The sequence below is a fragment of the Mercenaria mercenaria genome, chromosome 18, assembly GCF_021730395.1.
Source record: "Mercenaria mercenaria strain notata chromosome 18, MADL_Memer_1, whole genome shotgun sequence".
Taxonomy (NCBI): Eukaryota; Metazoa; Mollusca; class Bivalvia; order Venerida; family Veneridae; genus Mercenaria; species Mercenaria mercenaria.
Genome location: NC_069378.1, coordinates 20033685 through 20051779, shown reverse-complemented (window position 1 = coordinate 20051779; position 18095 = coordinate 20033685). Strand labels below are relative to the sequence as shown.

General features: G+C 33.0%; 1 protein-coding gene across 2 annotated transcripts in view; it reads right to left on the bottom strand.

Moving 5' to 3' along the window:
• Positions 1 to 479: 479 nt before the first annotated feature.
• LOC123557263 (tripartite motif-containing protein 45-like) overlaps positions 480 to 18095 on the bottom strand; it is a 47174-nt gene continuing 29558 nt past the window's right edge. Inside the window, exons 2-6 of one of the 2 annotated variants that reach the window (XM_053530613.1) lie at positions 7425 to 8504; positions 6906 to 6982; positions 5012 to 5082; positions 2205 to 2313; positions 480 to 1576 (exon numbers count right to left, since the gene is read on the bottom strand). In XM_053530613.1, the coding sequence (XP_053386588.1) occupies positions 1139 to 1576; positions 2205 to 2313; positions 5012 to 5082; positions 6906 to 6982; positions 7425 to 8409 (1680 nt within the window). In that variant the 5' untranslated portion in view covers positions 8410 to 8504 and the 3' untranslated portion in view covers positions 480 to 1138. The remainder of the gene's footprint in view (positions 1577 to 2204; positions 2314 to 5011; positions 5083 to 6905; positions 6983 to 7424; positions 8505 to 18095) is intronic. The other variant, XM_053530614.1, reaches the window with a different exon arrangement.

Genomic DNA, 18095 nt, shown 5'->3' with positions numbered 1-18095 from the left:
GTCTTCTTTTCACAAACTTGTAAAATTTAGTCGGATATATCAAGAAATGGTCTTTAACTGTCTTTGCTATGCAATTCTAGAAGTCTAGCCCTAGGTCAGTTTTTTCTTAATTGAGTAGGCAATCTGAATAGGAAAATGTCCGAGGTCCTTTTAATACTTGCTCGAAAGCTAACACTGCCGTATCAACATTCAGTATATTATTACAAAACTGTGATGTATACCTTTTAACTGCATTGCTTCTGTACAATAAGTGCGCATTTAGTATTTCCTGTTGTAAAGGTACTGCTCCTAGAACGTAACATAATGAAATATGTAAATATTGCTGTAGTATATTAAAACTATAATACAGCTGTATACATCTTAGGACAACGTTGAACTGAATTAGATGCATTAAGGTTCCTTTCAGTCTAAACGTCATGTATTTTAAATGAGGTGGCATTTTGAATTTAAGTTGTACAGTTAAGTACCATTTAATGATACACAGTTATTAATCTTTAATAAACACATAATTTGTCATTACTTAACACTTGAGTGTATTCTACAGGTATCAAAATGTATCATTGAACATCCATAGTTTTTTATGTTTGTTTTTTTTGACAGTACTAGTACAGAGGTGTAAGTGAAAATAATTCAGTACTAGATCTTTTATTCCCTGTTGTTTAAATTCCACCATGATTCTAGATTCTTGGAAAAACGCTAAATTTTGAAGTTTCATATACTGCCATATAGAAGTTTTTCTTTTATCAATGGTGATCAGCAAGTTTCAGGATATTTTGTAGGACACTTTATACATTTCACATTCCACACTGGCAATGCTTAACAGCGGGATTTAAATTTGACGTTTCTAAGACTTCAGTTTATAGAGACTCGTCTGCTGATTACGGAAAGCAGCATGATTTACTTTGCACTGTTGAAACCACAATCGTACTGAATAACACTACCAAAATTACGGACCGTTCTATTATCAAAAGTACAAAAACATCGCTGATCTCGAAATCAAACTATAGTAAAGATTTTTTTCTAATGATAACATGTTTTGAACCTCCCGCTTTATTTGAACTTTGTTATAAATCCTTTAAAGAAGTCAGTATTGACTGTATTTCTGTTTTCGTTATACTTGAACAATTGTACTCATTGTCTAAATAAACCAGTCCTTATTTTTCATGCTCAGTAACTCCTGAACGACCTTATCTAGGTTATCATTGTGTTTGGTTAGAAGTTTCTTGTTTAAATCTGTATCAAAAAATCCCATTTCTAGCAGACGTGCCATTGGTCCAACTTCTGCTGGAGACTTCCATTGATCTTTAGGGGGTGCAGGTTCAGATTGGGCTGGAGACTTCCAATTTGATTGTGGGGGTTTGTAATCATCTGTTTGTGACTTCCAGTCATCTTGAGCGACTTTGAAATCAGATTTTCTTGGAGTTCGTTCCGACTGTGGGGGTTTGTATTCCGACTGAGGAGGTTTGAACTCATTTTTCTTTGGAGGGGTGTACTGGGTACCAGCTGGTTTCCAGCCTTTAGGCTGTGTTTTTGGTATTGCAGCTCTTGCCTCTTGTTGTTTTTGTTTAACCTCCTGCTGTGATAAAAACAAGATATAGCTTAAAACTAAATGTATATGATTCTTTGCAACAACAACATTTTTCACAGTATTCTGGATATGCAACAGAGCTCAGTTAACAATTATTCCTGGAAGATGTACTGATAATGACTTGTTCTCTGCAAGGAACTAACAAATTCCCCATATGACTGAATGACTTCAGAAATACTGTCTTCTGGCAAAGGTAACAGAGAGCAGACTATCATTCCTCAACTCTCGATCTTGTGCATTACCTAACGGCCTACTTTTGACAGGCTTTTTGAAACTTAGTTACTCAGGGCATTAAGCACATTGTACTCCTCACGCCTGTGGATCAGTTAAAAACCAGAAGCCCGAAAAGCATGTACTGTCCTTATCCAATAGAGCTATATATGGAAAATCAAAACAAAAGGCTGAAGTCAGGACGAGTTCTGAAAAGTCACAGGCCTACCTTTCACTTTGGCCTCATATTGATGCAAAATTGAACTATCTTTGAAACATTTTAGCTTACTTGATGATGCCATCATGAAAAGGACTGAACCCATAGAGATGAGGTGGAAATATGTCAAAATTAGCAACCTAAACCATTCAGCCATATAGCCCCTTATATAAGAAAGTAAGACAATACCTGTTTATCTTGCCATGTTTTGAACACTGCCTTGGCTGTGATATATGCCTGACCAGCAGCATTAACTGCTGTGGCAACACGCTGAATAGCAAACTCGGGATCTTCAGCCCTGAGAAATACAGATTTCAGAACCATCGATTTCTTTATAAATTCTGAATCGAATACATTACTAGTACATATTAAAAAGACATAAATACAAGTTAGCCATTCATTAGTCAATAAAAAAAGAAGAAATGGAAGGTAAATCGCAAACATGACACTGACTCAATAGTTTATCTTTTTATGCAGAATTAAAAACCATAGTGTATTTGCTTACGGCCATTTTTCAGGTCCCGTGCGATTGGAAAAAAGATTAATGGCGACATATACCAATTTGTTCATTAAGACCTGAAGTTCATTTTAAGCCATGTCGCCAGTCCGAATTCCGCGACTGGACCGTGTTATGACGTCACCAAAATGGCGGTCATTTTTGTTCTGTTTTAAATTTTACCATCTTAAATTAATGGTCAAAGTAATTTGTATTGATGCTTAAAGTGGGCATAAAATATTTTACATCATGACACATACATAATTCTCTTATATAGTGATATTTTGAATAAAATGAACGCAATTTATTCAATATTACAGAACTTTGAACAAAAACAAAAAAAAAACGTTTCTAAGCCATTTTTGCTGTACAATAATCAAACGGAAATTAGATCCAAAACGAGCCTGATAATAAACCACAATGAAAGCTGAACAGTATACACAAATGCATATCAACCAAAAAAACAAAAATAGAAAAACCTCACCTCGGCAAAATTTGGTTTCAAAACCTCTTTAACAAATGTATTTTTTTTAATTGTATGCTTTTCATAATGCGATATAACGAGATATGTGGAATAATGAACAAATATTTCATGAATATTTCGAAACTGTTTAACTCTTGTTGTCCTCCTATTTAACATTGATGAGCATAGAACATGAATATAATATAAACAAACTATCAATTGTATTACTATAATATATATAGTACTTTCTACTTTCACTTTCGATTTTCTACAAATCACATACATTTAGCAGTCCGTTGGTATTTTAGCTATTGTTTCTTTTTTTTACTAATAACCATTTGTGTTGATGTGACGTTAAACTTAAAACCCATGAATTTACTGCTCTCCCGTTAACAAAAATTGGCCATAAATAGCGGCCAATAAGAATTGACATGACGTGCAGAACATAATCGTTTCAGAAACGTTTTAGCTTTTGACTAAAACACATCTACAAAATTGCAAATATAAATTTATTGGAAAGATTTTTAATTCTATTGTACGTTTATTCTCTGTGGTATTCTTATATATCGTGTTTACCCGTAAAGGTACATTAAAATGGCAAATCGCACCGACAACAGAGCCCCATTTGGCTGCTAAAGAACCGAAACTTTGCACGATCTGGAAACTTTGTATGATATGTCAAACATCTGGTGGTAAGTTGTGTGAAAATCCTAACGCTTATGAAAATATTATTGCTGCGATTCACCAGCGTGCTAAGTATGGAGATGGCGATTTCCCCGAAGTAGAAAGGCGTTTGAGCGGGTATAGTATAATAAAAAGCGAAAAATAGAACTTGGTGCTATATATGAAGCAGTTGGTTATGAAAATATTCAGGCTCTCCCAGCTTTCCATGCATTTTCTGGGGCAGATAATACATGTTCTTTCTCTGGAAAGCTTTCGAAACGGCATCCAAAGACATTCAAACAGCTTTTGTAAAGCTTTCAAGGAATGACACAATTGACAACAATGTGTTAGAGTGTCTAGAAGAATTTGTGTGTACTTTGCCAGGTACCAATATCAAAGAGCTCGGTGCGTTACCTTGGTGGATGTTTCGAAGAAAACAAGCTGAATCTAACAAGCTTCCGCCAACTAAGGCATCATATTTACAGGCAGTTCTTCGGACACAATATCAATGCATCGTTTGGAACAATGATACTACTAATCATCCAGACTTGTCCGACCCAGAACAGTTTGGCTGAAAGAATGGCGACGGTATTTATGTTCCTATAATGACATTAAATTCTCCGGCTCCTGACACATTATTGCAGTTAATCAAATGCAGCTGCTCAAAATCACCATGCGGTACTACGCGTTGCAAATGCATGTGGAGCAGAGGAAGATCTTTGTTCAAGTACAAATAGCATAGATATAGATATTGACATGTAAATATTACTTCATTAAATTATTAATAACAAACAAAAAGCTACGAAGGTCTTCGAATATCATGATTTCGGTATATTAAAAGTAGTAAAGTTGATACGAAACAAAATATAATCAAGAACAAAATAATAAAATAAGTTTATGTTAAAAAAGTCGGTGGGGTAATCTTTATTTCGAGTATTTCACTGCATTTTATTATCATTTTACTTCTGTATCTTATTCAGTATTGTAATTACATGGTATACCAATATTCCAAACAAGAAACTAAGCTATTGTTTCTTAATTTTGCTATCTATCCAACGTTAATATCAAGATACAGAAAATTTCATTTACACAATTGGCCGCCATTTTGATTACGTCATGAATCGGTCCAGTCGCGGAACTTGAACTGGCAATATGCCTTTTTGTGATCTTTAGGCATTACCGAACAAGTTGATATATGTCGCCATTAATTTTTTTTCCAATCGCACGGGATTCCCGTTCTGAATCAGTCAAATGAGTTTTAAATACATTGTACACACAATCATTGTCATTTACCATGAAAAAATACATATTGATGATTATGCGTTACTTCCATTTTCGTTAAATATTCTTACAATTTTGACCAAAATTACTTACCTTCCGCATACATCTGGTCTTTTGATTTTCTCAGATGTTACATCTCTTTGTACTTCCTCTACAGCTATATTCTGAATGAAGAACAATAATTGTTCCGTATAAATAAGTTATTAATATACAATGTCTGTCTTAAAAACATACACACATTTTACAGGTGTTCCTTTACCTGTTGACATATTTGCCTGTAAAATACGGATGTGCCCTTTTTTCCATCATTCGGCGTCCTTCCATCGGTAAAGTATATGTACAAACAAACATGGTCTAGATTCGCTCGTCTGATATTTTTAACTAAATAAAATGTAGAAACAGAAAGAACTAGGACTGTGTCGATTGCCCCCACATACTGTGTCCTCTAAAAAGCAAAATATCAGTACAGACCATTTTCACATGAAGGATGTCCGGCTAAAAATCCCCCGCATTTTTTCATGCGAAAGTATTTAGAAAGCGGAGTATTTTCTTTTTATTTTAATGCAATATCTATTTCTACAATTGCAATTAACATTCAGTTATTATCACTGAGCCTGGTCTGAACCAGGAGGCAATGCAGCTTCTGAATTCATTTATTTCCAATCTATCTTGTTGGGGCAATTGCAATCGAGATAGGCAAACGGTGGTAATAATACCTGTTTAAAAATTCATTCATTTATAATTGATGCTTCTATCCGGAACCGGTTGAAATTCACTAAGTCGTTCTCCAAAATATTCGTCTAAAATAACTATAGAGGACTTTTACAATTTAGAGACTATACCCAAAGTTTCGAAATGATATATAAAGTCGATAGATCTACCAACAGATGTTTTGCGGGGGTTAATATCAACCCGACACAACTATAGGTCAAATAGAAACTTTCAGCTTTTGATGTAGGGTAGAACTCTATAGGTACCCCATTCGGGCATTATTTAATCATAGGCGGGAACCTGGGTAGAACCACCGACCTTCAAAAAGCAACTTGAAGGCTTCCTCACATGAAATATTCTAAACCTCAAGAGAGATTTTAACCTACAGTGTTGAGCAAAAGTGATTCACAACCACTCGGCCACGAAGGCTCCCGCAATATCAAAAGATGAATGCTGAACGAGATAATGACTCACACCAAAAGAACCTACATGTATTTCCAAGTGCCATGACCGTTATTCCTATAATTCTAAATCGCTTCATCTTACAAATGCTTCGAGCTGAATTTGGTTGAATTATACTCCAAATAACAGGACGCTTTAGGACAGCGTGATAAGTTTTGACTGTCGCTGTCCCGTTGCATGACAACTATTAAAATATTAAATCATAAAATAAGTCATCCCGATAAGCCAAATGGGCTAGTTGAATCCAGCCATGCATTTCTGGAGAAGTCGTACGAAGGAAATTCTGACGTACTGATGGACGGACGTCACTAATTTCCTTCACAAAGTTTTTGTTCGAGACATCACTTTCTTCTAAAGCAACAGTGAAAAAATCAAAAAAATCTTTGAATGGAAGAGCTGATCCCCACCCCAGCCCCCGATAGCTCTTCCTGCAAGTTATTGGTCCTTCACACATAGCTAGGCTAAAACGCATTTAATAATATACCGGATATAGTTCATTTCAGACTTGAAATCAATGTAAGTATCAAAAATGTATCGACTAAGCTTGAAACAGTAACAATTTTGTGTACAATGAAATAAAAATTTGGATTAATTGTAACAATAAAGTGTAATAACAGTAAGCCATTCAAATATTACCAATATGCCTAATTCTACAAACGTTGGAAATAGGAGGTAGCCTAAGGTCAATTTTCCCAAACACCTAAGCCATAATTAATTTAGCAAAGTCACTGTGAATATTCACAAAGAGGCATTTTGGTCTGAACTTATTCATGACATGGTACAATTAATAACATTTAATCACAAGACAACTTACATTCTGCGCAAAAATTCGCGTGTCTGTAGAACTAGCTGAATTAAATGTTCCTTGCTGACCATTGGTTGTATCCCTATCTGTACGAAAATAATGTAACATTAACAGAAGATAGAAAAAAAACCGTTAAACTTCATATCTATAATATCTAATCACTATAATACATGTCTGACATATTTACGCCAAATGAACTTAACATTAATAAGTACACTGTACAAAGTTTTGTAAATTCTAAAATCATCAATTAAGGATAGCACTTTTTGACGATTGCTAAAACATGAATGTTTTCGAATAACAAACCATCTCAATTTATTTTGTTCGCAAGTATATACTATCGTGTAAATACATGTACAACAATAACATTGGCTTATCATCAGCTAGCCTAATAATGAAAAATTAACAGTCGACTGATGGTAAAATCAAAGATCATGTTGAAATACTTGATTAGAAAAAAAGATATTCCAAACCTAAAGCAACAAATTGTAAGCCCATTAAATACACCAAACATTATGCAATAAATACCTCCTTGTTCGCTTTCTTCGATAAGTGATCCAAGCGTGGCGTTTTCCGCAGCATCTATACTGATGTTCTCTGTGTTTCGTCTAAAGGTAAAGCACCTGACTTTGTTCTCTTTACACACATCATCTATATCTTTTTGTAGCGTTTTCATGTTTTCCTTAGTTCTTTTAGTTGCAACGAAAAGTTCTGCTTTTCGTCCTTGTCTCTCTTTATTTACTAATTCAGTGGTAAGGAACTCTAATTTCGACCTTATGTTTGCACTGTTTAGCACAATGTTTTGTATTTTTCTCGGGTATAACATTAATTGCTCATCCAAATGATTCGCTTCGTCATCTATTTTACTGTTTATAAGTTTCTGTTGTTCAAATAATTGCTCCTTTCTTCGGCCTTGCCTCTCGTCAAGCTTCCTGATAACTTCGACCCTTTCATCGTCTAGTGCTTTAAAAATCTCAATACGTTGCTCTTCAATTTTGTCTTTAATGTACTTTTTCTGGAGGCTGATTGACTTCGAAATATCACTACAGTTAAGGGATGCTTTTTTCAATTTTTGACCACTCTCATCTCCAGTGCGACTTGCTTCTTCCTCGACGGCTTTCAGTGATTTCTTAACTTCTTTCAATTCTCTGTATACATCTTGTAACTGCATATATGAAGGGATATGCTTAAATTCGGAGCACTCAGTCTGATGTTCAATTGGTATACATTGAGAACATGCAGTGTTGTCGCATTTCGTACAGTAGAATTTTACCAGGTCATTTGGATGGAATACACATCGTTCTAAACAGAAGTCCTGTGGCATGCTAGATTTATCAAACAGTGTGTGATCTTTTGCTAATCTTGTGTGATACTTCAGACATGTACTACATAGGTAATCAGAGCAATTGGAACAAAACCCGTCTGCTTCAACAGTGTTACCTTCCTTATTACAAGGTTCACAGAACATCGTCTCTTCAAAATCAGAACCATGCTCCTCTTCTGCAGTTTCCATTTTGTCCTGGTATGTAATGAACCTATTAGGCTGGACTTTGATTTAACTGTTCCTGATCTGATATTCCTCTGCGGTAGGACTGATCATCCGGCTATCTAAAAACAAATTCCTGATGAAAAATATAAATTCTACTTGAAAGAAGCCACAGAAATTATATTTAAGGAACACAAGCGCCATAATTTGCATAGGGATAGGTTTTCGTTTACAATGGCAACCATTCTAAAGTTAACAAATTTTAAGACAGCTTGTCTGTATATTTAATTATGGAAAAAAATAAAATGATATGAAAAGAATATTGTTTCACTTTTCATTCCATTTTTCATTTTACTTATGATTTCATGGGTAACTCAGTAAGAAGACTTTTTTGTAAGAGATTCTATCGAAAGATTCACAATATACTTTTTGCGACTTCATATGACACACAAAATATAGATTTTGTTCAATGCATACTCAATTTGTCCAGACATTTTATCAAATAGATTTCTGGGTTAAAAATACAGCTAATATACAGATATGGTTTAATACTTATTTTGCAATTTCATGGCATTTAGGCTATAAACTACTCAAAGCAAAAAGATCAATGAAACAGTTTTGTTGGATAAAATAACGTTCGATGGTCATTTTTATGTCCTTAAAAATGTCTTCAATATTATGTCTTTTGTGAATCGAAATGTGCAAAAAATACGGATTGAAAGAAAGAATAATGTAGACAGTAACTTATATAAAACACATTTTACTACATGAAACAATTCAAGAATCATGAAATTATTTGAAATAATTATGAGATATAATCCATATCACTCACTGCATATCACTCACTGTAAATGCCGATCTACTTGTACGTTGTGTATAAATTTTAAACTATTTGCTTAAAACAGGATGAAAATTGTAGTCGCAGTTTGTTCTTGATAGTTTATTTCTAGATTCAAATTATTTTACTTAATGAGAATTTCATAACGTTATGCAGCAAACAATAAAATAAAATGGAACTTTATGTCGTGTGCGTATTTCTAACGTCACAACACGTTTGACGTCATGTCCGTTTACGCGCGTCTGTTTCCCGCGCTGAGATTAAAATTTGTTGCAAAATGCACATCTCAACGTAATTAAGCATAAAATAAAAAGAAAATTTGTTTGTTTTTCGTAAATATGGAATATATCTCACCTTGAAGTGAAAAATTTTTCACATTTTCACTTACGCTACGCGCTCATGAAAATATCTGAAATTTTCTCACTTCTCAGTGAGATATATTCCATATTCCCTCAAAACAAACAAATATCCTCTATATATAATAGGCATGTTTCATTGTCAAGTATTCAGTATTGTCGTGTAGATTAAAATGTATTAACCTTTGAGAGTGCTATTCGTATTGGGTCTCGAAACCTAACTTTATGGGGCACCGTTTTACTGTTTCCTGATATCAAAAAATCAGTCACATTTTTTATATCAGAAAAATCGATTTCTTGATATCAAGAATTCATTTTCTGATAGCAAGAAATCGATTTTTCTGATATCAAAAATTCGACATTTTTATATCAGGATTTCATTTTCTGATATCAAGAAATGCTGTCCATTTTTTTATATAAAAAATTAGAATGTTTGATATCAGGAAATGAATTTTTGATATAAAAAAAATCGTGTTATTTTTTGATATCAAGAAATCGAATTCTAGATATCAATAAATGATTTTTCTGAAAAATCGACTTCTTGATATAAATAAATAATAAATATAAAAAAATCGGCACTTCCCGATCTTAATATAGATGGATTTAACAGGATCATATAGAATTGTATAATCCCCGCTATGGAACGCCTAGACTGTCTTGACATGATGATTATTACTTCATCATGTGCATTTCCCTATATATTCGGTACAAATTATAATCTTTCTTGTAGATAGAACAGTTTGTTATGTACATTTACTAGTTTGTCCAGTACATTTCTTAGTTTGTGTTGTGCATTCACCAGTTTGTGCTGTACACTTGATAGTTCGTCATGTGCATTTTCCAATATATTCGGTACAAATTATAATTTGTCTTGTAGATTAAACAATGTGTTATGTACATTTACTAGTTTGTCCGTTACGTTTCTTAGTTTATGTTGTGCATTCACTAGTTTTTGCTGTCCAGTAGATAGTTCGTCATGTGCTTTTCTTAATATGTTCGGTACTAATTATAATTTGTTGTGTAGATGAAACAGTTTGTTATTAACTAGTTTGTCTGGTACATTTCTTAGTTTATGTTGTGCATTTACTAGTTTGTGCTGTCCAGTTAATAGTTCGTTATATGCTTTTTCCAAATATTTTCGGTACAAATCATAACTTGTCTTGTAGATAAAGCAGTTTGTTATGTTTGAATAAACAGATATGTATTAATTATCTTTTCAAAAGTGTCCGAAAATAAATAATTGCCGAAAAGAACTTATTTAACATAAGTAGTATATTTGTTGTATGTATGTATAAGAATCCACTTGTAAAGACAAAAATTGTAAGGGTACACGTTGTGTAATTTCACATGAAATCGGATAATTTTAAGTAATCAAATGGACAGCACAAACTGGCGAATGCATAACACAAATTAAGAAATGTACCGCACAAACTAGTAAATGTACGTAACAGTTTTATCTACATAACAAATTATGATTTGTACCGAACATATTGGTAAAAGCACATAACAAACTATTAATTGGACAGCACAAACTAATGTATGGACATCACAAACTAATAAAAGTACCGGACAAACTAGTAAATGTACATAACAAACAATTTTGTGTACAAGACAAATTATAATTTCTACCAAATATATTGGAAAATGCACACGACGAACTATTAATTCTACAGCACAAGCTAGTGAATGCACAACATAAACTAAGAAATGTACCGGACAAACTAGTAAATGTACATAACAAACTGCTTTATCTACAAGAAAGATTATGATTTGTACCGAATGTATTGGAAAAAGCACATGACACATGATAGTCATTATGTCAAGACAGTCTAGGCGTTCCATACCCCGCACTCAATAAATAAATTAGGGGTTATCCTTTATTGCATGTGTATTTTTAGAAAAGGTAGGATTTTTTTATATCAAGAAATACTGGCCATTTTCTGATATCACGAAATCGAATTTTTGATATCAAGAAATCGAATTCTTGATATCAAAAAATGATTTCTTGATATCCAGAAATCGAATTATTGATATCAAAATATAGTCCGTATTTCTAGATATCAAGAAATGATTGCTTGATATCAAGAATTCGATTTCCTGATATCAAAAAATATAACTTTCTTTTTTTATATTAAGGGATGATTTTCTGATATCAAGAAATCGAATTCCTGAAATCATGAAATCGATTTTTTATATCGAAAATTCATTTCCTGAAATCAAAAATTCGATTTTTTTTATATCAAAAAAATAGACAGCATTTCTTGATATTGAAAAATGAATTCCTGATATCAAAAAATCGATTTTTGATATGAAGAAAGCCATTTTTTGATATCAAGAAATGATTTTTTGATATCAGAAATTCGATTTCTTGATATCAAGAATCATTTCTTGATATCAAAAAATGCATAGAAAATAGTAAAACGGCGCCCCATATAAGATATCCTGACAAGTAAATGACATAAAGAGAAGTAAAAATCAACATAATCTTGTAAAATCCCTGAACAGATGCAATATCAAACTAGATAGTATGATTTTATCTTTTTTAATCTTAGATTTAAAAAATACGACTGGCAGCAAACACATTCAAATGGCGACAACACTGCACTTACAATGCTCTTGAAATCAAACGTCAAGGAGATAGGGATAAACGACTATACAAGAAATCAGTGTTTACGAAACATCTTCGAGAACAAAACAGAGGAGAACGTTCTCTCCCCCCACCCACCTCCACACACACACACACACGCACGCACGCACGCACGCACGCACGCACGCACACACACACACACACACAAATGGACTAAAAACTAAAAGTAAAATACAAAATTTTCAATATAGGCTGTCCACCAAAACCAAGAAATGACCAAAATGTTCAAAAAAGCTTCTGAGGTAATATTAGACATGATTTTATCTTTTTTGTTAGAATATTTATTAAATAGGGACCAGTACGATTTAGGGTCTGACTGACGTAAATTGTTAAGCTTCCGGTTTACAGACTTATTGTACTTGTGGATTTTTTTTACTGATTTCCTTTTTATAACTTTTGCTAGCTTGCTTCAATGCTTAAAAATTCTGCTTTGAGTTTAGGTTTCTAATTTTTTTCTTTGCTGACATGAATTCTTTCCGTTTTGATTTACATTCATCATCATACCAAGGTTTAGTATTTTGCTTATTTTTAGACTTATTATTTTTCTTTCTACAATTTACTGTTTTAATCATATTTGAAGAACTTGTAGCATTAGTAAAGATGTCAGATATTTCTAAAACAATGTTATCTATATCTTCACTGATCTGGTCAATAGACTTTTCGGTTAAGGAGTCAATCTTACATGGTATATTTTCTATTTCTTCAACGTTAAAAGAATTGATAAAGTTCTGTTTAAGGTTTTTATCCCAGACTGGTTTTTTATAGGATTCATACACATCAATACAAGAAACATTAACAATAGACTTGCAATGTAAAGAAAAAGCGCGATCTGTATCGTATTATCTGCAAATGACTGACTTAAAACATATGTATATTTTTTAAAGCATGTAACCAGACGAAAATAATGGTGGTAAGGAAAGTGTCTCATAACCGTTACTTTTTCCGCAAATTTGAGCTCAATCTAGATAGATGGATGACCGTTTTCATTTCGTCTGACTTCCGTTACTTCAGGTAAAATTTTAAAATCGATTCATAGAGGATATTACAATATCGAATTTATTAAACGAGTTGAATAAATTATTCAACGAGTTTAATAAATTCAATGAGGAAAGTCACAAATGTAATATTCTTTTTATCACATGTTAGCTTTTTCTGTCGAAACATCAAAAATTCTACTTTCTTTTACTATATAAGCAAGTCAATTTGACCAACGTCTTCTATATTATAAATGACGTCGACGTCGAAGCTTTATTACAATTAATAGTGTATTATTATTTTTATGTAATGCCCTTATTACACTGCCGGGACGTCAAACATGAGATAAAAGCATTTATTTATTTTACACAACCATGAACATCATACATATCCAGTTTAATATAACACACCGTATTACCGTCGCCAGTGATGACAGATCACTGCCTGGGTGACAGACCCCAAAATTTGTAGAAAATTAATACGTTAATATGTTAGTTATTTGGTTGTGATAATGGTATGATAAATGCTAGGGCAGTGAGTCTGTTGTACATTGACTGGAAATACCATTAGGTAGTTTTGGGCTCGATTTTCCAATTATTAAGATAATTATGACGAGTTAAATATCACAGTTTCGGTCCAGAAGGTGAAAATATTTGTTTTCGCTTCAAAGCATCTTTTGAATGAATGAACTCGAGTAATTTTAGGTTATTCATCCCTCAGGATCATGTACACCAAATATAAACTATACTCGTCTTTTCTGGGAAAAGTTACTGGTTTCCATACTAGTCCGGGTAAACGTTTTTCAAGGACTGCCTTATATGACAGAAACGCTCAGAGAACGGCTAACAATTCGACAGAAATACGAAATCGCTCTTGCATTGATTTCTCTGTTTTTACGTTCTTTTGTATGGATTTGAATAGAAAGACTATTTATCATTTACTACAATTTCTCTGGATTGAATAATTGGAAAATCGAGTCCAAAACTACCTAATTATATTTCCAGTCAATGAACAACAGGTTCATGAATACGAAAATGCCATTGCTTTAATTATACCATTATCACAACCAAATAACTAACCTACGTATTAACGGTCTGCAGAAGTTAATGCCTGTCATTGAGGCAGTGATCTGCCATCACTGGCGCCGGTAATACGGTGTGTATAATGCCTTTAAAATACATCGACCTATTTCATTCACAGTACCAAGCTTAGTGACCAAATAATCCACATATTTCGATTTAAAAGCTTCTTGTAAAAGATATTCAGAATGAAAAAGATGTTTTTTATGGCTATATGCATGTACATTGTGTCGCGCTGTCCTAGTTAGACGGGAAGTAGTGATAACTGATGTCATTATAAACAAAGGTTATGTTTAATCATGGAGGTAATAGAAAGATCTCTATATTACCTCCATGGTTTAATCAGCATTTAGCACGAACAAAGGTCAAAATAAAATAATGACTATATTTAAGAAATACTTACACGTTGGTCCATCCCGTCAGTTAACTCTTTATAAAAGAATCTAAGTTTTCATTCACTTTTGCTAATCGTGACAATAATAAAACATTAAATGCGTCTGTCAAGCTTGAACACCAATCATGTGATTTAAAAGTTAACGATAATACTTTCGCTTTAGATTTGAGTATTGTGCTGCACTTAATATTTTCTGTGTGTATGATTGGTCAAAATTATCTTTAGAGTTCTGATTGTCCTGGTACAAGTTATTAAAAGCAGTTTATATTTTCTGTCCCCTATCGGGTCTAAAACCGCTTTCGGGGACAATATGGTTGTTGTTGTCCGTTTTTCAGTCTGTCTACTCTTGGTTCCCAAATCCCTCAAGGATGTTCCCGGTACAAATAATAATTTGTCTTGTAGTTAAAGCAGTTTGTTTTGTACTTGTACATTTACTAGTTTCTCCGGTGATTTGTACCAAATATATTGGATAATGCACATGACGAACTATTCATTGGACAGCACAAATTAGCGAATGCACAACACAAACTAAGAAATGTACCGGACAAACTAGTAAATGTACATAACAAACTGATTTAACTACAAAACAAATTATAATTTGTACCGAATATACTGGAAAAATTCCAATGACGAACTATTAAGTGGATAGCACAAAAAATGGAGCTAAGAAATATACCGGACAAATAGGTAAATGTACATAAGAAAGTGTTTTATCTAAACAAATTATGATTTGTTCCAAACATGTTGACACTAAGGTGTCAAATGTTAACCATGTTAACAAAGTATTAACAGTGTTTCTTTCGTGTCCACTTCATGACTAAGACTTCCGTCAAGAGATTTTTGTAAAACTTAGCACAAATCTTCCCTATAATGATTCGATGTTACATTGTATTGAGAGGATGAGATCCGGTGCGTTTACACAGACTACTCAAGTTGGCGACCATATAAAACGGACAAGGTCGGAAGTTACTTTAAACTAGGATAATGCGTCATCTATCGTTTGATTTAAAGATTACTAGTAAATAGATGACTATTTCCACTAATTAAGCATAAATTATCTAAATACATGAATGCAATGCTAAAACAGCAAAATTTACGACGTTTTCATTTCGAAGTCTTTCCTGTTTGTTGATTTAACTACTTATTAGCCATTCCCTTGCGCGAATCAATGGCTGCTTACGTAATTTCTATTATCATGAAACTGAATTAATTCTGTTGAGAAGGTACGGTAAATATAACATGTAGAACTTCAGAGTCACAGGCGTCGACTTTGATCATGCAAAATATGACCAAAAAAAAACAACTCAAAATCTCCCCAATACGAGATGATGTGTCGTGCGCAACACCCGAACACAAAGCTCAAATGTCAAGGGTGATCAGCTTATTTCTCTGTTAACATTTCACCTCAAAGTCTAATATTGATATAAGTAATACAGACAAACCTGTCTATGAAGGCCATTACTGAGAGAGTTAAAATGAGATATTTATATGCAGGTGGTCTTTACTCACAGCTTCAAATAAACTACGTGTATTTAAATAGGAAATGAAACGTATGGTCATTAGAGACATTGGGTATCTGTTCAAAGGTGGTTTTCGGCTTAGGTTTTACTCTATCAAAATCCCTTGAAGGATGGTGGAGCCATGGAACGGACAAAAAATGCGCTTAAATATGCATATACAAAATGAATACAGTAAAGGCAAGATGTAATTCAAACCATACATCAATGTAACAATTGTAACTTATTTAAAAATGACAATAATTCTTTGACCTAGCTTTTTGACCCAAAGTAGTATTAAATATTATGGTTCTAGGCCAATCTGACCTTTTTTAACCTATAGTCCTTGGTCAGGACTGACCAATGCCGGGCAATTTAAAACCCAATAAAAAGTTTTAAATACATTTGATATAGATGAGTTTACAGAATAAAATATATTGTTTGAAAGAAAGAAAATTTACTGATAATATAAATCCTCACTATGTTACAGCAAAAACCGGGAAAAGAATGATAATGGCTACCTGTTCATCTTGTGGAAAATGAAATCAAAGTTTGTTTAAAGTACTATCACAGCAGGTAATTTAGATATTCATAACGCAATGTTACCTTTATTACCTAAGGAAGGTTTAACACTCCCAGAATAAAATTATTGTGGACCAGGAAATCCTTTAGATAACGGACCCCCTGTTAACGAACTAGACGCAGTATGTATGGACCATGACTTTTGCTACGACAACGGTGTAAAAAAAGTACATGTGACAAACAAATGCTTTCCAACTTAAATAACATCAAATCAAAAACATTTGGAGAAAAGATTGCAAAACATTTAGTTGTAAAACCAGCAATTAAAACAGAATACAAACTTGGTCTTGGACAAAAACGAAAGTAAAAAAAAATGGGAAAAGGGCGTAAAGTATACCCCGGAAATAACTACACCAAGCTACCGCTAGAGTGATGAATTAGCAGAAGAATTACACAAACCAATTAAAAGAAAATTTAGGAAACGAAGAGTGATAGTTAATGATATTGATGATACTTGGTCTGCTGATTTAGTTGATATGCAAGCCTTTTCAAAATATTATAAAGGAGTAAAGTACTTGTTAACCGTTATTGATATATTCAGTAAATATGCTTGGGTTATTCCATTAAAGAATAAAACTGGAGAATCTGTTACTGAAGCATTTGAAAAAATAATTTCTGGAGCTTCAGAAGGAGCGGAGCTTTAGCTCCTCTTCACGCTCGGCCTGAAGACAGAACACCAACAAATTTATGGGTAGATGAAGGAAAAGAATTTTATAATAAAAAGTTTGAATCACTTTGGAATAAAAATAAGATTAATATGTATCATACATTTAATGAAGGATAAGCTGCAGTTATTGAAAGATTTAATAGAAGTTTAAAAAGAATAATGTGGAAATATTTTACAGCAAATAATACTTATACTTATTTAGATAATTTACAGGAAATGGTTGATAAATATAACAAAACAAAACACTCTAGTATAAAAATGACACCAACCAAAGCCAGTAAAAACTTAAATAAAGGTACTGTTCATTTTAACTTATATGGTAATTTAAAGATACCAAAATTGGTGATCGAGTTCGCTTAGGCAAACTGAAAAGGCATTTTGAAAAAGGATATACACCAAACTGGACAGAGGAAATATTTATAATTTATAAAATTAATAATACAAATCCCAGAACATACACTATTAAAGATTTAAATGATGAAATAATTCAGGGTTCATTTTATGAACAAGAACTTTTACCTACTGCACAAGAAGTTTTTAGAATAGAAAAAGTTATTAGACGAGACTATAAGAAAAAACAAGCTTTAGTAAAATGGAAAGGTTACAATGAAAAATTTAATAGTTAGATTCCCGAATCTTCGATTCGTTAAGAAACCTATGGTTTAATTCCGTTTAGTGA